General features: G+C 44.6%; 1 protein-coding gene across 1 annotated transcript in view; it reads right to left on the reverse strand.

Annotated features, from left to right (window-relative positions):
* Nucleotides 1-21,873, reverse strand: part of LOC126140953 (prohormone-2-like) — a 268,452-nt gene that overhangs the window by 36,718 nt on the left and 209,861 nt on the right. Inside the window, exon 6 of the mRNA XM_049915240.1 lies at nt 20,792-20,991. Coding sequence (XP_049771197.1) covers nt 20,792-20,991 — 200 coding nt within the window. The remainder of the gene's footprint in view (nt 1-20,791; nt 20,992-21,873) is intronic.

Raw genomic sequence — 21,873 nt, forward strand, 5'->3', positions numbered from 1 at the left:
CCTTAATTTATGAGCATGACTGTAGTTGTCCTAGCTGTTCTTCTTCCTGCCGTATCTGCTGGTTATGCCTCGCTGGAGGCTGTGGAGTCTGTATCTGCTGGTCGTAAACAGTAGCGTAGCGCTCAGTCTTGGTGAATGGGTCATAGGTGATCTCGTCTGGTCCTTGTGTCGCTCACTTGGGGGAGGGGGGACGGGGAGGGGATGGTTGTCGCAGGCACCGGACGAGTTGCTCCTCCTCTTTCGTAACGAGCAAAAAGTGGGCTAATTGGGGATGCATTCGCGGGGTGGCCTATATCCGCGTTATCGGCTCAGTCCATGGTATACAATGGTCCCCCCTCTTGCGGCCGGCAGCGGTGACTTTCCTGCTGGCAACTTGCAGCACCTCTGCCTCACCACTGTGAACGACATTGCCTGCAGCTGGGATACTAAAAGCATGACCCCTTTAATTGGCGCATAGGGCCAATAACTGCCAGGTTCATGCCGATGCCAGCGAGGGAGGTAGGAGGCGTAGTGAAGCTCTTCACCAAGGGATGCACGATCACTTCTGGAATAGCCAGCGCCAATGGCCTGACAGAGATCTGCGGAGGTGGCTAGGTGGCAGTGTTTCGAAGGCTGATGGCTGAGATGGTACAGCTGGGTCTATGAGGGCCTTTGTTGTGGGAACGTTTCCAAGTCCATGGGTTCCCATTCCCTAGCCCATTGTGTGCTTATGAGTGGAGTAGTGGGGGTGCAGATTATAGCACTGCGTGGGCGGCGTAGGCGGCACTGGGGTATGGCTAGTAGCACATCGTGGCGTTGCGTGGGTCAGGTCACTAGATCCGAGGTGGCAGTAGTGGGGCAGGTGTTTGTGAATGCAGCCACGGCGGGAGCTGGTTTAGGTGGAGGCTCGTGAGCTTGTGACTGGCCATGACGCCAAACAGTTGACGCCGCCTGTGGCCCCCTTAGGTGGAACCCAGACTCTGGCCAAACGTGTGCTCTCAGTTGAAGGCACTCCGTGTACAGGCAGACATGTAATTAGAAAGGGAAGCTGCATGAGGTGCAGGAGGTCTAGCAGTGTTCGGTGTCTGCACTCTTCCAATATTTCAACCAGACTGGTACCATCGATGGTGGCGAACCTATATGTGACGAGGTAGCTGTTAAGGCTTCCTCGTTCTGCATCGTCAGTAATACCGCGCGCATTTGTGTTTTCAGCGTCCTGACTATTCACTCCGCCTTTGCGTTCGAGACCGGAAGGAAGGGGGCAGTTGTCAGGTGTTTAGTGTCAGTTTGGTGAGAGAAGGCCTTGAGTTTCCACTGTAAACATCGTAGGGACGGCACGTATTGTATTGTTGGTGACAGATGACGGTGTATCTCTCACAAAAGGGAAGTCTGAGAGACTGTCCATCACGAAACGGCCTGGCAAAATCGACGTGCATTTTTATCCACAGGTGGTCTTTGCGTGGTCATCAAGACAAATGCTGTGATCGAATTGCCTAGATCAGGGACCAGGCATGCAAAGAACAACTGCAGTGTCAATACTGGGATAATATGTTGTTGTTGTTGAGGTCTTAAGTCCAGAGACTGGTTTGATGCAGCTCTCCATGCTACTCTATCCTCTGCGAGCTTCTTCATCTCCCCGTACCTACTGCAGCCTACATCCTTCAGAATCTGCTTAGTGTATTCATCTCTTGGTCTCCCTCTTCGATTTTTACCCTCCACGCTGCCCTCCAACACTGAATTGGTGATCCCTCGATGTCTCAGAACATGTCCTACCAACCGATCCCTTCTTCTAGTCAAGTTGTGCCACAAACTTCTCTTCTCCCCAATCCTATTCAATACCTTCTCATTAGTTATATGATCTACCCATCTAATCTTCAGCATTCTTCTGTAGCACCACATTTCGAAAGCTTCTATTCTCTTCTTGTCTAAACTATTTATCGTCCATGTTTCACTTCCATACATGGCTACACTCCATACAAATACTTTCAGAAACGACTTCCTGACACTTAAATCTATACTCGATGTTAACAAATTTCTCTTCTTCAGAAACACTTTCCTTGCCATTGCCAGTCTACATTTGATATCCTCTCTACTTCGACCATCATCAGTTATTTTGCTCCCCAAATAGCAAAACTCCTTTACTACTTTAAGTGTCTCATTTCCTAATCTGATTCCCTCAGCATCGCCCGACTTAATTCGACTACATTCCATAATCCTCGTTTTGCTTTTGTCGATGTTCATCTTATAACCTCCTTTCATGACACTGTCCATTCCGTTCAACTGCTCTTCCAAGCCCTTTGCTGTCTCTGACAGAATTACAATGTCTTCGGCGAACCTCAAAGTTTTTATTTCTTCACCATGGATTTTAATGCCTTCTCCGAACTTTTCTTTTGTTTCCTTTATTGCTTGCTCAATATACAGAATGAATAACGTTGGGGATAGGCTACAACCCTGTCTCACTCCCTTCCCAACCACTGCTTCCCTTTTATACCCGTCGACTCTTATAACTGCCATCTGCTTTCTGTACAATAATATACTGGGTGGTTATAATTAAACTTTCGCTTCTTGAGAGGGCTCCCACGAAAATCGGCTGATCGTAGGACAGTGAAAATTTGTCGAAGTATTTCCAAGGACATGCGAACAGAAATAACGAATAAACCATTAAAAACGCATTTTAATTTCCATATAAGAGTGTAACATTTGTTAACTGCGTACACTGTTCACCTTCCAGATTACAAACGTTGCTCAATGTGACGACCATCTGCATCCATGACAGCCTGGAACCGAACTAGAGATACAATTACATAACTGTTTGCAGCACTTCTCGGACGTTGGGCCATGAAATGTTCAGCGGTCCTGACATACGAGGGCTATCCACAAAGTACATTACGTTTTGGAATTAAAAATAAATAAAGTATTGGAATTTTTTTTATTATATACAGATGAAGGCCACACTTAAATACTACTTTTCTACATAGTTGCCATTTAAATTAAGGCACTTATCGTAGCTATGGACGAGCTTGGAAATTCCTTCGTCGTAAAATTCGGCCGCCTGCGCCTTCAACCACGTGGTTACCTCTTCTTGAAGCTGTGCGTCGTCATCAAAACGGTGCATAGCCAACCACTTCTTCATTGCTGGGAATATGTGGAAGTCGCTCGGTGCCAGGTCGGAACTGTACGGCGGATGAGGAAACAACTCCCACTTAAAAGATTCGAGAACTTCACGAGTGACATTTGCCGTGTGGGCCCGGGCGTTGTCGTGAATCAGCAAGATGTTTGAGCCCAACTTTCCCCTGCGCTTGTTTTGTATTGCTCTTCTGAGGTTGTGCAGAGCTTGGAAATACCTTTGAGAGTTTATTGTAGTGCCTCTTTCCAGGAAATCCACAAAAATCACACTTTTTCTGTCCCAAAAGAGATAACCACGTGGTTGAAGGCGCAGGCGGCCGAATTTTACGACGAAGGAATTTCCAAGCTCGTCCATCGCTACGATAAGTGCCTTAATTTAAATGGAAACTATGTAGAAAAGTAGTATTTAAGTGTGGCTTTCATCTGTATATAATAAAAAAAAATTCCAATACTTTATTTATTTTTAATTCCAAAACGTAATGTACTTTGTGGATAGCCCTCGTATGTCGCCCACTGCTTCAAGATCGCACGTTGCATCCGGCATTCTCAGCAATGGCAACAGTAACTTCAACAATTTGTGGCGCCGTTCGCCATCGGCCTGTCCCAGGAGCAATTCCAAAATCGCCATTTAATTCGAACTTCTGATTTCTGAATCATGTTGTTCAACCCCGGTACAGAAAAAGGGCCACTCCGTGTTTCCTTAAAACGCCGGTATTCTCGAAGAGCAGCAGGACAGTTGCCATTGTTTTGATAAAACAGCTTTATGAGTAAAGCCCTGGTCACGTTGTCCAGATTCGTGTCGACTGTCTGCAGCTGTAATGCACACTACGTCGCCGAACCAGTTCGCATTCGTAGTAGCTGAAGGACGCGAGCCCAGAGTGAAGCCAGAATGATGACCCTGCATGCAGAATCGCCTGGCTACTGTTAAGACGCCGCCTGTCGCACTGATATTGTGACATATCGCAAAAGAGGTACGAAATGTCAAGTTCTCTTATATGCTCTAGGGAGCCCAACTGCACCGCTTAAGGGGGGTAGGACGTCAAACGAGCCGACTTGGAGCAGGAGAGGCACCACACGACATTTTAATTTCCTCTGTCTATACTTTTGCAAATAAATTCATAAAACTTTGTCAACACGACCAGGAAGGATTCAGGATTCAAACTCATAGCAATGTAAGTTCAAAAGTATAACAAAATAAATTTTTTTACGTGTGAAAGTTCATCATTTTTTCACTTACTATAGGTTCGCCGATGACATTGTAATTCTGTCAGAGACAGCAAAGGGCTTGGAAGAGCAGACTGAATAACGTTGGGGATAGGCTACAACCCTGTCTCACTCCCTTCCCACCCACTGCTTCCCTACTATAGGTACACTTTTCTTCACAAGTAAGAGAGATTCTTCGATGATTTTTGCACAGCATACAAACCATACTTACAGGTGTATGAAACTCTAGAATTTATTTAATTAGTGAAAAAATGAATGAGCTGTTACATTTTAAACTTCATGTTTAGAAAAAACTCAAATTTTATGGTTAATTATCTCAATTTTTAGGACAGTTTTTAATAGATTTGAAAAATTCTAGAGTTTCCTACACCTGTAAGTATGGTTTGTATGCTGTGCAAAATTCATAGAAGAATCTCCCTTACTTATGAAGAAAAGTGTACCTGTAGCAATGAATGCAGCCAATAGTAAGCGAAAAAATGATGACATTTCACGTGTAAAAAAAAAAAAGCATATTTTGTTATATTTTTGGACTTCCACTGCTATTAGCGTGAATCCTGAACCCTTCCTGGTCATGCTGAGAAAGTTTTATGAATTTATTTGTAAAAGTATAGACAGTGGAAATTAAAATGTCCTCTGGTGCCTCTCCTGCTCCAAGTCGGCCAGTTTGACGTCCTACCTCCCTTAAAAGCTTAGCGCAGCAGTGCACCGCGGGTCAGTAATGTGGCGACCTCATGTGCTGTCAGTGGGATGTCGTCCGGGGTTTGTTGTTGGTGCTGGTCGAGCGTGAAACTGTTCCTGGCCGTCGAACTCAGCGTCGCGGCCAGTGTGAAGGCACGACACCGTGTCTGCATTAGCAAACTGGGCGGTGGAGGCGAAGTGGATTTCGCAATTGTAAACTCTCAGAGACAACTCTTACCTAAGCAGGCAGTGCCCTGTCTTTTCCAGGGGCTTGTAGTTTTCTGCCTTTCAAATACAGATGAAATGAAATATGGGCGAAGAGCTTCCGGCGGGTAGACCTGATCGCCTGGTGCACGTCTTTTGAGGTGACGCCACTTCTGCGACTTGCGCGTCGAAGAGGATGAAATGATGATGATGTAGACGACACAATACCCAGTCTCTGAGCGGAGAAAATCTTCAACCCAGCCGGGAATCGAACCCGGGCCCCACGGCATGAGAAGCCGGCGCGATGTACACTCAGTTACTGTGGCGGACTCAAATACAGATGAAAGTTCTTCACGCTGTAAGTTATTGCTAAAGCCTTATTTTCAAAATGGGAGTAGTTTCATTGCGCTGTTGTTAATGTTTTAGAGCACTAGGCAGTTCGTCTTTTGCATCGTCCGACATTCTATGGACAGAACTACCCCAATCCTGTAGCGTGATCTCCAAGTCGCAAACGTTAACAGCAAACACGGCGTATAAATGCACTGACTCAGTTCATCAGTCCTTGTATTCTGTGATAATCAGGTTCCATCTTTTCGTGTGTGTTCCCGCTTACTCTTCGCAGTACGTGAAGTGCACTCCACATAAAAAAAATGCAACATGATTATCATAATTGTTGGATGTGAGGTCCGCCAGTTATGCAAAACACCATTTTTCCGAGTACCCAAACATGTTTCGGCACCACTGTGCCATCATCAGTGGGTTTTTTTATTTATTCTGCAGTGTGATCATTTTTGTTAAATAATTATAAAATTATGTGCATTTTTAGTTCAAACAACAGATCGTTTCTTTTTGTAAATACCTTTACATTTGGTGTGCATGAATTTTCTGGCTCACTTGTGTGTTAATTACTACAGGTAGCTTGTCATCTGCAACCAAACGATGTTGATGAGAATTTTTTTTTTGCTGGGAGTTAACCTATCTTCTGGCATGTAATTCAGTTTTTCGAGATGTTTACATTCTAGAAGATAGGTTAACTCCCAGCAAAAAAAAAAAAATTCTCATCAACATCGTTTGGTTGCAGATGACAAGCTACCTGTAGTAATTAACACACAAGTGAGCCAGAAAATACATGCACACCAAATGTAAAGGTATTTACAAAAAGAAACGATCTGTTGTTTGAACTAAAAATGCACATAATTTTATAATCATTTAACAAAAATGATCACACTGCAGAATAAATAAAAACGAAAACCCACTGATGATGGTAAAGTGGTGCCGAAACATGTTTGGGTACTGAGAAAAAACGGTGTTTTGCATAACTGGCGGATCTCACATCCAACAATTTTAACTGCAAACACGGCCAATACAAGGAGCTGCAAATCAAAATGATGGATATGATTATCATAGTTTACGAAGATTGATTAATTGCACTTTACTGCTTTCTATGCAGGGTTATTAAAAAAGATGGACCCAATTTAACTGATTTATATTTCATAAAGTTTAAATTGTACATGAACAGTCTACATACCAATGAAAGAAGGAATTACATAGATTTTTTAAACACAGGTTATAAATATTCAATGTTCACCCCATCCCACTTCCTGCACGTCAGACTCGTCCCACAAGTGAAGAAGCATGCCTTGTGCTACGGAGCTCGCCACAGCAGTAATTTGGTTCCACAGGTCGGCCATAACTGTAGGCAGAGGTGGGACGTAACAGTCTCCTTAACATAGCCGTATAAGAAAAGGTCACAGGACGTGATATCAGGAGGTTTCGGTGGCAAGAAGTGTAGAGCTAGGCCTTGATTTCCCATGCGACCTACCCTCACCGAGGAAGGGATTGATTTAAAAAAGCGCCAGTGGAGCGGAGCTCCACCCTGTTAGAAAATGAAATCTTCTGAATCTTCGGTTGAGGAATAAGCCATTGTTTCAGCATGTCACTTACCGTGCTTTCCGCAAAAAAGAATGATCCATAAATTTTTGTCCGTGATAAGGCACAGAACACGTTTACCTTCACCTAGTCTGTCTCAAGCTGTAACGTAAGGGGATTTTGTAGACCAAATATGACCCTTTCTGTAACAGCGTAGCCGTTTTCCTCGCCCTAGCGGCCGCAACTATCACCGCCCTACCGACCGTTTGTGCAACCAGTGTGTTAACAAAACAAAACTATGGATCTTCGTCTTCCCTTCGGTATGTAGACTGTTCATGTCTCATTTATATGTCGAGAAATGCAAATCGGTTAAACTGCGTCCGTCTGTTTGAATAACCCTGTATTATGCTTTTTAAAATTGACCTCAGTGTTACAGGAAAACTCTTTATTTTAGTTGACGCTACACGAAGAATGCTGCCACGAGCCAGAAGGCAAATACTTGTTTATAAAGAATGATTAATATATAATAAGGCGTCGCATGGCGACGGTGGAATTTTCTAGATAATGTAATTCGTCGTCTTTGGGCGGCAATATAAACAGAAAAGTACGGATGGATATGCGATCCTTCACTATTTTGTTCGCTGGAGAACAAATGAAGCCTTGAGCGCTAAAAAGACTTTTACTGTTTTTCTCGAGTAAGACGGACGCAGATTTGTGGCGGTCCGATCTAATTATTTTTACTAAATAAATAAAAACGTGTTCCGTCTAAGTTTTGAGTGAAGTGTAGGAAGAAGAACTGTGGTAACTTACCGTGACGAAGCACGAGCGACTCAAGAGGACAATGGCTATATAAAAGAGCGCTCAATGGACATGATATGGACATAAAAATCTACCGTCATTGTAGTATTAAGCTTAAGGTACGATATATGTTTTAGTTATAATAAATATTTGTTCTGGGAATACTGAATCATTTAGCAGTGCTCATTTCTATTATCTCCTCAGTATTATTTTCATTTTAATTATGCATTTTGCTAATATTACAGACTCCAAGATCAGCAGTCCAATGTGCGTGTTACATTGATAAAAAGAAAACTGTTTTATCGTCTTCTTGCATCAGCTTTAATATTGAATTTCCCTTTTGTGTGATGTTACAGTTGTTTTTGCGCCCTTAAGAACTTTCTGGTCCCTTAGGAAATTGTTTTGTCATAACAATAACTTCACAACCGGGTATGATCGTATCTACGATCATGAAGTAATTAGAAAGACGATAACGCAACTTCTTAATCAATAGCACGCTAGTTGTGACTGCCTCAAGCCACGCGAAACCGCAAGTAAAAACTATTCACATCTCATAATGCAATATTTTATGACAATGGTCAATCCATGATTCTTACGCCAATTGTGATTGATAAAACAGTTAGTTAAATCTCAATTTCCAACTTTCCATTGAATAACAACATCACTTCTATTTTGTAACATCACACACGTCATTCCTAACGAACAGAAATATTCAGACGTGAAAGCAACTTGGGCATACTCCAAGGGAGTAAGAACTGTTGCTTCTCGCAGTTTACATGTAAATGACCTTGTGGATAGTCTTGCAACTTCTGTGAGGCTTCTCGCGGATGATGATGTCGTATACAGGTCAGTCGCAACGCTATAAAATTGTAGAGAATTTCAGGGAAGCCCGTCGAGGATCGCCTGTGCAGGATTTAGTAGTTCATCCTGAACATAAAGAAATTTAACGTATTGCGCATAAACAGACAGAAAGACACATTATGTTTGATTATACGAGGGCAGTTCAATAAGTAATGCAACACATTTTGTTTCTGAAACAGGGGTTGTTTTATTCAGCATTGAAATACACCAGGTTATTCCCCAATCTTTTAGCTACACAACACTATTTTTCAACGTAATCTCCATTCAATGGTACGGCCTTACGCCACCTTGAAATGAGGGCCTGTATGCCTGCACGGTACCATTCCACTGATCGATGTCAGAGCCAACGTCGTACTGCATCAATAACTTCTTCATCGTCTGCGTAGTGCCTCCCACGGATTGCGTCCTTCATTGGGCCAAACATATGGAAATCCGACGGTGCGAGATCGGGGCTGTAGGGTGCATGAGGAAGAACAGTCCACTGAAGTTTTGTGAGCTCCTCTCGGGTGCGAAGACTTGTGTGAGGTCTTGCGTTGTCATGAAGAAGGAGAAGTTCGTTCAGATTTTTGTGCCTACGAACACGCTGAAGTCGTTTCTTCAATTTCTGAAGAGTAGCACAATACACTTCAGAGTTGATCGTTTGACCATGGGGAAGGACATCGATCAGAATAACCCCTTCAGCGTCCCAGAAGACTGTAACCATGACTTTACTGGCTGAGGTTATGGCTTTAAACTTTTTCTTGGTAGGGGTGTGGGTATGGCGCCACTCCATTGATTGCCGTTTTGTTTCAGGTTCGAAGTGATGAACCCATGTTTCATCGCCTGTAACAATCTTTGACAAGAAATTGTCACCCTCAGCCACATGACAAGTAAGCAATTCCGCACAGATGGTTCTCCTTTGCTCTTTATGGTGTTCGGTTAGACAACGAGGGACCCAGCGGGAACAAACCTTTGAATGTCCCAACTGGTGAACAATTGTGACAGCACTACCAACAGAGATGTCAAGTTTAGCACTGAGTTGTTTGATGGTGATCCGTCGATCATCTCGAACGAGTGTGTTCGCACGCTCCGCCATTGCAGGAGTCACAGCTGTGCACGGCCGGCCCGCAGACAGTCTTTCTTGACCTTGCGGCGATGATGACACACGCTTTGCCCAACGACTCACCGTGCTTTTGTCCACTGCCAGATCACCGTAGACATTCTGCAAGCGCCTATGAATATCTGAGATGCCCTGGTTTTCCGCCAAAAGAAACTCGATCACTGCCCGTTGTTTGCAACGCACATCCGTTACAGACGCCATTTTAACAGCTCCGTACAGCGCTGCCACCTGCCGGAAGTCAATGAAACTATACGAGACGAAGCGGGAATGTTTGAAAATATTCCACAAGAAATTTCCGGTTTTTTTCAACCAAAATTGGCCGAGAAAAAAAATGTGTTGCATTACTTATTGAACTTCCCTCGTAATATTGCAAACTAATCATTCTAAGCAGTCGCATACATAAAATAGCTGCCAGTAAGCCTACTGGGCGTTTTAAAGTGGAACGTCCATATACATCTAATTGAGGATAAGGCAGATACCAGACTGACAAGGGACCCCTTGCGTGTGAGGTCGCAAACGGCGATGATGCTTTCGACATTCGACGCACCACATATTGTCTGCCATGCAACCACAATAGGGACTGCTAATGGCAACGTGGGGCAGGACTGGAGGTATCCCATGGTGAGCACAGCATGAGGCTACGGAGCATAGTAGAACTGTTTAGTCGACGAGTAACTCACAACAGTTGATGGTGTTGATACAAAAAACAGAGCAAGGAAATCATTGCATTATGTCTCCAGTAGTTGCCGAAATTGACATTTCGTTAGAAAGGAACTCGAGGAATTTCGCAGAGTGGGAAAGAAGTGGCAGATGAATACTAGTGTTTCTGCAAGATGAGTCAGTGAAATGTACGGTGTCGTATACGCTCGACTGCGTGAACAATGTACCTGAGACGTACAATAATGACGATACTTGCTTAATAAGTGAAAGTGATACTGAAACAAGTGTCGAGCCATGTCGTTCATCATCCTCGTCGGACGGGGAGCCACAAATCCCGTCTCCAGTGAAACGTACTAAAGGACAATCGCTATCCAAGGAGCAGGTACTAAACATAATTAGGCACACGGAAGATCATCTGCAGCGCCGTAAAAAAGAATTATGAAGAGATTTCTAATAAGTCCACAGTAATATGACAAGTGTAGAGTATAAGAAAAGCTACTGATATTCAAGGGAGGACAAGGCGCACTTGTTACAAAAACTGCTGTTTGCGCGTTTCAAGAACGCTCGAATAATGTCGACGATGTCCATTTTGTGAAGCGTAATACACACAACCCATATAAGGATGTACATGATAGTGACCTATTACGTTATGCACATCAAATTCCGCGACATAGAGTACAGTGATTTCAAAGGAAGCCGTACATGGTTACACTTCAAACAATACTACATAACTGCAGGACGTAAGATAACAAAATTTTAAACAAAGCGTAAACCTGACGATGCTCAGCAAACTGCGGAATCGGCCCGAAAATTTGTAGATGAGATAAACTTATCCCGTCGTTCAGTAATGAATTTGTTTTCAACTCCGACCAATCGGAATTTGAAGAAGAAATGCATATGAAAAGAACAATGGAAATTAGAGGCACCAAAAGAGTTTCATCAAGATCAACTAACATCAATGCCTTAATGAATTCGTATACAATTATGCCGACTGTTAATCTGGATGGTAGATCGTCTGGAAAGTTATTTACTGTGCTGCGGGAAGTGAGAAGTAGTCTGCCCCTGCGACTGTTTCTCGTCCGCCTCATCTTGCAAGGAAGGGCAGTAGAGAATATTTACGTCACAGCGAACAAGAGCGCGAAGATGATCGTAAGAGAACTACGACAGTCGTATGAGCACTGCTTATGGCCAGCAACTGGTCAACATAATTTGCTTTTGTTTGATTCCTGGTCTCTATACAAAAGTCACACCCCTTTACAGCCCACTATCCCTCCTAAAAAGTGTGTGATGTTGCAGTTCAAACCACCTGGAACCACTGGACATATTCCGCCTCTATACGTTTTTTTCGTGCTTATGAAACATATTAGCTACTGCTACAGTATAGCCAGTTTCGCGATAAGCTCCAAGACAAACTGTTTCGCAATCGGTTGCATTCCATTGCACTCCACCAGATTTCATCACCTCGTTATACCAATATGATTGTATACGCATTCTTTAAGAGCGGATACCTAGCTGCTAGCTGAACGTCCTGTACAGTTTGTAACTATCAAGGAGGTTAGGTTCTACATCTACATCTACATCTACATTTATACTCCGCAAGCCACCCAACGGTGTGTGGCGGAGGGCACTTTACGTGCCATTGTCATTACCTCCCTTTCCTGTTCCAGTCGCGTATGGTTCGCGGGAAGAACGACTGTCTGAAAGCCTCCATGCGCGCTCTAATCTTTCTAATTTTACATTCGTGATCTCCTCGGGAGGTATAAGTAGGGGGAAGCAATATATTCGATACCTCATCCAGAAACGCACCCTCTCGAAACCTGGCGAGCAAGCTACACCGCGATGCAGAGCGCCTCTCTTGCAGAGTCTGCCACTTGAGTTTGTTAAACATCTCCGTAACGCTAGCACGGTTACCAAATAACCCTGTAACGAAACGCGCCGCTCTTCTTTGGATCTTCTCTATCTCCTCCGTCAACCCGATCTGGTACGTTACGTTAGGACTTTGATCTTGATGGTGCGAATCTTTGTAATCCACGAGACTCAGAGGGTCATAGACACAGGTTGCCAGGTAGATGGCGTGTTTGTTGACTGCCGCAAGGCGTTTGATACCGTTCCCCACAGTCGTTTAATGAACAAAGTAAGAGCATATGGACCATCAGACCAATTGTGTGATTGGATTGAAGAGTTCCTAGATAACAGAACGCAGCATGTCATTCTCAATGGAGAGAATCTTCCTAAGTAAGAGTGATTTCAGGTATCCCGCAGGGGAGTGTCGTAGGACCGTTGCTGTTCGCAATATATATATATATAAATGACGTCGTGGATAACATCGGAAGTTCACTGAGGCTTTTTACGGATGATGCTGTAGTATATCGAGAGGTTGTAACAATGGAAAAGTGTACTAAAATGCAGGAGGATCTGCAACGAATTGACGAATGGTGCAGGGAATGGCAATTGAATCTCAACGTAGACAAGTGCAATGTGCTGCGAATACGTAGAAAGAAAGATCCTTTATCCTTTAGCTGCAATATAGCAGGTCAGCAACTGGAAGCAGTTAATTCCATAAATTATCTGGGAGTAGGCATTACGAGTGATCTAAAATGGAATAACCATATAAAATTAATCGTCGGTAAAGCAGATGCCAGACTGAGATTGATTGGAAGAATCCTAAGGAAATGCAATTCGAAAACAAAGGAAGTAGGTTACAGTACACTTGTTCGCCCACTGCTTGACTACTGCTCACCGGTGTGGGATCCGTACCAGATAGGGTTGATAGAAGAGATAGAGAAGATCCAACGGAGAGCAGCACGCTTCGTTACAGGATCGTTTAGTAATCTCGAAAGCGTTACGGAGATGATAGATAAACTCCAGTGGAAGACTCTACAAGAGAGACGCTCAGTAGCTCGGTACGGGCTTTTGTTGAAGTTTCGAGAACATACCTTCACCGAGGAGTCAAGCAGTATATTGCTCCCTCCTACGTATATCTCGCGAAGAGACCATGAGGACAAAATCAGAGAGATTAGAGTCCACACAAAGGCATACCGACAATCTTTCTTTCCACGAACAATACGAGACTGGAATAGAAAGGAGAACCGATAGAGGTACTCAAGGTACCCTCCGCCACACACCGTCAGGTGGCTTGCGGAGTATAGATGTAGATGTAGATTTAGAATCACTGTGTCGCGCCATTTTTCATTCGGTGTTGACGGTGCAAGTTAATGGTTTGTCGTCAACATTTCTGGAATGTCGACGATGTCCATTTCGCGAAGCGTAATACATACACCCCATATAACATTGATCTCTGCACCTCCCGGACACTCACTTTCTGTCACAGTCGTGATGGCCAGTCATTAGCAGCTAATATTTTTTCCTGTCATAACTGTTAACACAACACTTTCAAATCAGCCTTACTAAAGACTGAACTTACGACCTCGCATTCAAGGGGTTATTTGTGAGATCCATTGGAAGCATCCGAAGGAGATGTAGTCCATTCACGAAGGAGGCAGCTTACAAATACCTCATTCGAGCCATGTTTGAATATTGCTCATCAGTTTAGGATCCACACCAGATGCGACTGATTCAGGAAAAGCGAATATCCAAAGAACAGCAGCGCGTTTTGTCACAGCTTCATCTAGTAAGCAAGAAATCGTCATGGATATGCTCATTCAACTCTAATGGCAGATGCTACAAGAGAGTCGTTGTGAATCACGATTTTGTGTACTGTTGATATTCTAGAGCGTAAGTTCCTGTGAGAGTCGAGCGTTATGTTTCTTCCATGCACGTATTAGGGTCACTTCAGAAGTTCTTTACACTGTGCTACCGTTATGGTCAGCTTGAAATTCATGTCAGTTGTGAGCTTGGCCTTAGGCGTGGCGGTCGTATATGTGTTTGACGGTTCGCGTGGCTGTGTCGTGAATAATTCAGTTTTGAAATGGAAGCTGAAATTGAGTGAGGTTAGATTACACGTAGTAACCAGCGTTCCTACATCAAAATCGAATCCCTACGTGGAAAGAACACAACAGAAATTTACAACGCTTTGAGAGAGATGTATAGTGGACCTTAGCACAGTATGATGGTGGTCTGATTGTTTCCGTGAAGGTCGGGTGAGCACTGAGGGCAACCCAAGAAGTGGAAGGCCATCAACTGCAACGGTCTACACCTCTCAGGTTACTGTTAATGACATTTTGATAGAGGACCGACGAAAAACATGTGAGCAAATTGCGTATGAGACGAGAATGTCTTTCACTTCAGTTTACAGAATCAGAACTGAAAAGTTAACGATGAAAAAAGTTGCTGCCAAATGGGTTTCACATAATTTGAGTGAAAAGCAGAAAGCAGGTCACAAAAGAATCGCAGAAGAGTTGTTTGAACGTTATCGAAGAGAAGGATAACAGTTTTTGAAAAGGGTTGTTGCACTTCGCGAAGCCTAGCTACTAGATTTTGAGCCAAAACTCAAGTGTCAGTCGTCACATGGGGAAGTTCCGACTCTCCACGCCAGGAAAAGTTCCACCGCCAACAATCAAAGGTGAAACTGACGTGATCTTTGCATATGACATGAATGCAGTCATAGCTATAAACAGAGTGGCCAGGGGATGTCTGTAACAGGCGCGTACTACGAACCGCTTCTGCAAAATGTTTTTGCCCGAAAATTCGTCAAAGAAGGCCTGCTTGCAGGTGATGTCCTCATTTTGCACGACAATGCAAAACCGCGTATTGCCCTACAAGTGAGAGAAACGATCGACAAATACGGATGGAAAATACACTCCTGGAAATGGAAAAAAGAACACATTGACACCGGTGTGTCAGACCCACCATACTTGCTCCGGACACTGCGAGAGGGCTGTACAAGCAATGATCACACGCACGGCACAGCGGACACACCAGGAACCGCGGTGTTGGCCGTCGAATGGCGCTAGCTGCGCAGCATTTGTGCACCGCCGCCGTCAGTGTCAGCCAGTTTGCCGAGGCATACGGAGCTCCATCGCAGTCTTTAACACTGGTAGCATGCCGCGACAGCGTGGACGTGAACAGTATGTGCAGTTGACGGACTTTGAGCGAGGGCGTATAGTGGGCATGCGGGAGGCCAGGTGGACGTACCGCCGAATTGCTCAACACGTGGGGCGTGAGGTCTCCACAGTACATCGATGTTGTCGCCAGTGGTCGGCGGAAGGTGCACGTGCCTGTCGACCTGGGACCGGACCGCAGCGACGCACGGATGCACGCCAAGACCGTAGGATCCTACGCAGTGCCGTAGGGGACCGCACTGCCACTTCCCAGCAAATTAGGGACACTGTTGCTCCTGGGGTATCGGCGAGGACCATTCGCAACCGTCTCCATGAAGCTGGGCTACGGTCCCGCACACCGTTAGGCCGTCTTCCGCTCACGCCCCAACATCGTGCAGTCCGCCTCCAGTGGTGTCGCGACAGGCGTGAATGGAGGGACGAATGGAGACGTGTCGTCTTCAGCGATGAGAGTCGCTTCTGCCTTGGTGCCAATGATGGTCGTATGCGTGTTTGGCGCCGTGCAGGTGAGCGCCACAATCAGGACTGCATACGACCGAGGCACACAGGGCCAACACCCGGCATCATGGTGTTGGGAGCGATCTCCTACACTGGCCGTACACCAATGGTGATCGTCGAGGGGACACTGAATAGTGCACGGTACATCCAAACTGTCATCGAACCCATCGTTCTACCATTCCGAGACCGGCAAGGGAACTTGCTGCTCCAACAGGACAATGCACGTCCGCATGTATCCCGTGCCACCCAACGTGCTCTAGAAGGTGTAAGTCAACTACCCTGGCCAGCAAGATCTCCGGATCTGTCCCCCATTGAGCATGTTTGGGACTGGATGAAGCGTCGTCTCACGCGGTCTGCACGTCCAGCACGAACGCTGGTCCAACTGAGGCGCCAGGTGGAAATGGCATGGCAAGCCTTTCCACAGGACTACATCCATCATCTCTACGATCGTCTCCATGGGAGAATAGCAGCCTGCATTGCTGCGAAAGGTGGATATACACTGTACTAGTGCCGACATTGTGCATGCTCTGTAGCCTGTGTCTATGTGCCTGTGGTTCTGTCAGTGTGATCATGTGATGTATCTGACCCCAGGAATGTGTCAATAAAGTTTCCCCTTCCTGGGACAATGAATTCACGGTGTTCTTATTTCAATTTCCAGGAGTGTATTTCCCATCCATATTTCCCCTTTACCATACAATCCTGATATGAGCCCACCACACTTTGATTTGTTCCCCAAATAGAAGGAGCAAGTCTATGGAAAACGTTTTGACACAACTGATGAAGCCTCCGGTGAGATGACCCAAGTAATCAGACAGTTCAACAGTGAAGCCGCCGTATACGGAATACAGAAGTTAGAAAAACTTGGGAAGCTGTCATAAGCAAGAATGGAGATGGTATGGAAAGCCTGTGGAAATATTTTCTTCGGTTCTGGCTTACAGCGTGCATAACGTTTCAGATGAAGCTCGTATATCTTGCGAAAAGATAATGGAGGTTAAAATCAGAGAGACTGGAATCCACAAGGAGGATTTGTAAACATTCTTCCCCCGCACCATTCGTCAATGGAACAGGAAAGGTGGGGAAGTGACACTGGTACAGAACGTACTCTCCGCCTCACACCGTAATGTGGCTGTTAGAATATAGACGTCGATACAGATATAGGAATAGTCTGTTGTAAATTATTTTATAACATCTAGAGATGATCAGATAATCTAAATCGATGGTTAATACAGATTTATTTCAGTATTGTTATTATTTATATGCGAGGGGCGTTTGAAAAGTCCGTGCAACGTCCGAGAGATGGCACCACCAGCGCGTATCGAGGTCATGTTTAGTTAGTAGCATCTTTGGAAAGGACGTACACCAAGTTGCTTGATAAACATTACAGTGGCTCTGCACTTTCAATTACAACAGTTGACAAGTGGTTTCAAAATTTTCGGAGTGGCCATATGGGCACAAGTGATGCTGAAAGTTCTGGGCGCCCTGTGGATGTTACGACTCCAGAAACCATTGATAAAAACCCATGATATAGTGATAAATGACATAAGAGTTAAGGTGCGTGAGATTGCTAGTGCTGTGAGCATCTCGAATGAATGGGTAGATAATATTTTGCATAAAAATTTGGACATGAGAAAGCTATCCGCAAGATGGGTTCCGCGATTGCTCACGCTTGACCAAAAATGGAATCATGTGAAGTGTTGCAAGGATGGTTTGCAGCTGTTCAGGAAGAATCCGCAGGACTTTAAGCGTCGTTTCGTCACTGTGGATGAAATATGGATACATTGCTATACTCCTGAGACCAAACAACAATCTAAACAATGAGTTACCAAGGGAGAATCTGCACCAAAAAAGGCGAAGACCTTTTCTTCGGCCGGAAAGGTTATGTCGACTGTCTTCTGTGATTTGCAAGGGATAATCCTCATCGATTATCTGTAAAGGGTGAAACTATTGCAGGTGAATATTATTCATCGTTATTGGACCGTTTGAAAACCGAGCTGCGAGAAATACACCCGCGACTGGACTGCAAAAAAGTCCTTTTCCATCATGACAATGCACCAGCACACACCTGAGCAGTTGTGATCGCAAAATTAATGGAAATAGGATTCCAATTCGTTTCACATCCCCTCTATTCTCCAGACGTGGCTCCCTCGGACTACTATTTGTTCCTCAATTTGAAGAAATGGCTGGCAGGACAAAGATTTTATGCAAGCGAGGAGGTGATTGCAGCAACTAATAGCTATTTTGCAGATTTGGACAATTCCTATTATTCGGAAGGTATCGACAAATTAGAACAGCGTTGGACGAAGTGTGTAAGTCTAAAAGGAGACCTTGTCGAAAAATAAAAAAGGTTTTTATTTTTGCACGGACTTTTCAAACGCCCCTCGTAGAAGGGTGGTGTCTGTTATTTTCGACATGTCCGGAAGAACAGGCACCACGCAGAATTCACAACTGTGATACCTATTTTGTAAACTGAAGGTGGAGAGGGTGAGACAGGAAAGGGAAGAAATCAATGATATCCGCCGCGTCGGGACTTTATGCGGTATCAGCAGCGACGAATGACAGTGTGGGCCAGACTGGGATACCAACCCGTCATCTCCCGCTTACGAGGCAGTTAACCACTGCGCCACCCGAACACAGTGTTTACCGCAAATGGGCGGAGCATCTCGGCACGCTCCCCGGCTAATTCATGTTTCCACCCATCATAACCTATCTGCAGGTCCGGACCATGTCCTCTGTGCTCGCTAATTTTAGATTCCCGCTGCAGGTCGAACATATAACAACATCCGCACCGAAGGTTGTAGTTTCACAGTCCATTGAGACAAGGATCAATTATATGAATGCAGGGTATGTGTTCTTTCGGACATATACGAAGATTCCGGATTTGAATCCCGATCCGGCACCAACTTTTACTCGTCGCCGCTGATTCCGCATAAAGTCCCGACGCAGCTGACATTATTAATTCTTTCCCTTTCCTTTTTTCCTTTCCTCCCCCCCCCCCCCCAGCCGCCTTCAGTTTACAAAATTGTTGTTGTTATTGTAATACATATATTTTTTAAAATTGCTGCGAGCTGTGGGGCACTATATAGACGAAATACAGGGTGTCTCAAAAAGAATATACGTATTACAGAGCATTATTTTGTCCAAACTATCGATCGCTGCGCCGCGGCTCGGCTATTAGAGAAACGAATACATAGACTAGTTTATATTAATAGCCGCTAGATGTCAGTTGTCTTCTGCTTTACCTGGTAACCGTCATATTTTTAAAATGGCTACTCCGCAGCAGAAATCATTTTGTGTTCTCGAGTTTCCGTAGTGCAATTCCATGATTACAGTCCACAGATGTTTCAGGCTGTGGTACCTAATTGATCTTCCGAATGGTTGGAACATTCGCAGATGGTATCGACAGTTTCTAGATACTGTATGTGTATGTAAAGCAAAGAGTCCTGGCCCCCTCGTGTTGCAAAAGAAAGTGTTGCACGAATTCAAACTGCTTTCCAACGTAGTCCTTCAAAATCAACTTGTCGTGCCAGTCGGGAGTTACAACTCCCTACAACAACAATTTGGCGTGTTCTGAGACGTCGGTTGGTTATGAAGCCGTACAAGTTATAGCTGTCACAAGTTCTGAGTCCTGATGACAAACGAAAACGTGTGGCATTTTATAACAAGATTCTTGACGCTATTGTCAATGATAATACTTTCGCACAATGCATCGTGTTCAGTGATGAAGCGACTTTCCATATCAGTGGTCAGGTAAACAACCACTATGTTCGAAATTGGGACCAACAGCACCCACATGCAGTCACTGAACATTCGCCCAGAGTCAATATGTTTTGTCCGATATCCCGATCATCTGTATGCGGCCCATTCTTCTTCGTTGGAAACACGGTTAACTGACAGCAGTATCTCGCTATGATACAAAACTTGTTCTCTCCGAGGCTGCACGAGGACAACTTCATTTTTCAACAAGACGGGGCACCCCCTCACTGGAGTCGCCAAGTGCGTAAATATCTCAATGAAACTTTACCGAACCGTTAGATTGGTCGTAAAGGAGCTGGCGACTTCGCATATCTCAGCTGGGCTCCACAGTCACCGGATTTGACACCCTCTGACTTCTTCTTGTGGGGTTTCGTTGAAGACAACGTTTATGTATCACCACTCCCACAGAACCTGACAGAGCTGAAGAACCAGATCCGTACTGCCATAAAATCAGTGACGAAGGACATGCTTGCTCGACTATGTGAGGAATTTGAGTATCGATGAGATATTGTTCGTGTCGATGATGGAGGACATATTGTACATCTGTAATCTGAACTTGAGAGGTTCGTAAATGTGTGTGTGAAGTTTCATATTCCTATGTCTTGAAGTTTAATAAATATATGCATTCGAAATGCCGGCCGGTGTGGCCGAGCGGCTCTAGGCGCTTCAGTTTGGAACCGCGCGACCGCTACGGTCGCAGCTTCGAATCCTGCCTTGGGCATGGATGTGTGTGATGTCCTTAGGTTAGTTAGGTTTAAGCAGTTCTAAGTTCTAGGGGACTGATGACCTCAGATGTTAAGTCCCATAGTGCTCAGAGCCATTTGAACCATCTTGCAATCGAAATACATATATTCTTTTTAAACACCCTGTATATTGGAAGGGCTATGAAGATACGCAAAACGGTGAACTTTGACCATCGATGGTTAAAGGCGCTTTAACTCTTACCAAAGAAATGCGCCTGTTAAATTGTTTAGTGCATATAATTTGAAGTGTGGTTTTAATCTGTGTGCCAAGTTATACTCACATCCCTCTTCCTGGAGACCATGAAGCGCTTGTCCTTGGAGTAGCCATTCCAGCGACTGTCGCGCTTGTCCGGCTGTACTTGGTAAGCAGTGAACGGGTTGAGCACTTGGTACGAGTAATCCGGGATGTAGAGAGCGCGTCTGTCCACGGCGTAGTGCGGCCCCAGCGCCGATGAGTAGACGGGACCTTCCAGCCACTCACCTGCAAAAAATAACAGGAGAATGAGATTTAGTCTCACATAGTCTTAAATAAAAAGAAAATACTCAGGATTAAAGCGAGACTAAGGAAGAACGCTATCAGTTACTTTACACATTTATTTTTCGTCAGTCTTCTGACTGGTTCAGTCCATTCCGCCACAACTTCATCCAATGTCTTCATAGCACCTCCTACACTAGACGTGCTCAGTTGTTATACTGGGTGCGCAAAATGAAACTGGCCCGGAAAATATTTCATGCCCCTTAAAACAGGCAACTGAGCTTATATTATCCATCCTGACTGCAGACACTATAATTTGGGTTTCCTATCTTAAGCAGCACAAAATGTTTTCTGAATAGTTTCATTTTGCCCACTCTGTATATGAGGGACTTTTAATAAACAATACAACATTTATTTACTTTTTTTCTGAGTGCAGGTAGGTTTTATTCAAGATTCCCCAATCTTTTGGCTGCAAAACCCTATTTTTCAGTTTAATCCCCATTCAATGCGATGGCCTCACGCCACCTTAATGGGAGGGCCTTTATACCTGCGTAGTACAAAGGGCGTTCAAAAAGTTTTGTACAGTCGTCTCTAATTGTTTTATTTTTTGCAGGAGGAGAATGAAATTTTTTGTGAGCATACTTGGAACATTTAGCTACAAGTTGGTATATAAAAGTGTTTTCTTTTATTTACAGGTGAGCCATAATGGACCGTGAAGTAGATGTCAGGTTGCGACAACAGTCGGTGATGGAGTTCCTCTTCAACACTGGCGATGACTCTGCCACATCGATGCACAGGAAGTTGCTCCCTGTTTATAATGGGGGAGGGGGGAAGGGGGGACACAGTGGATCGCAGCAGTATCCAGCGGTGGTTGCAGAGGTTTAAAGA

This window comes from Schistocerca cancellata, unplaced genomic scaffold (assembly GCF_023864275.1).
Source record: "Schistocerca cancellata isolate TAMUIC-IGC-003103 unplaced genomic scaffold, iqSchCanc2.1 HiC_scaffold_708, whole genome shotgun sequence".
In the NCBI taxonomy this organism is placed as follows: Eukaryota; Metazoa; Arthropoda; class Insecta; order Orthoptera; family Acrididae; genus Schistocerca; species Schistocerca cancellata.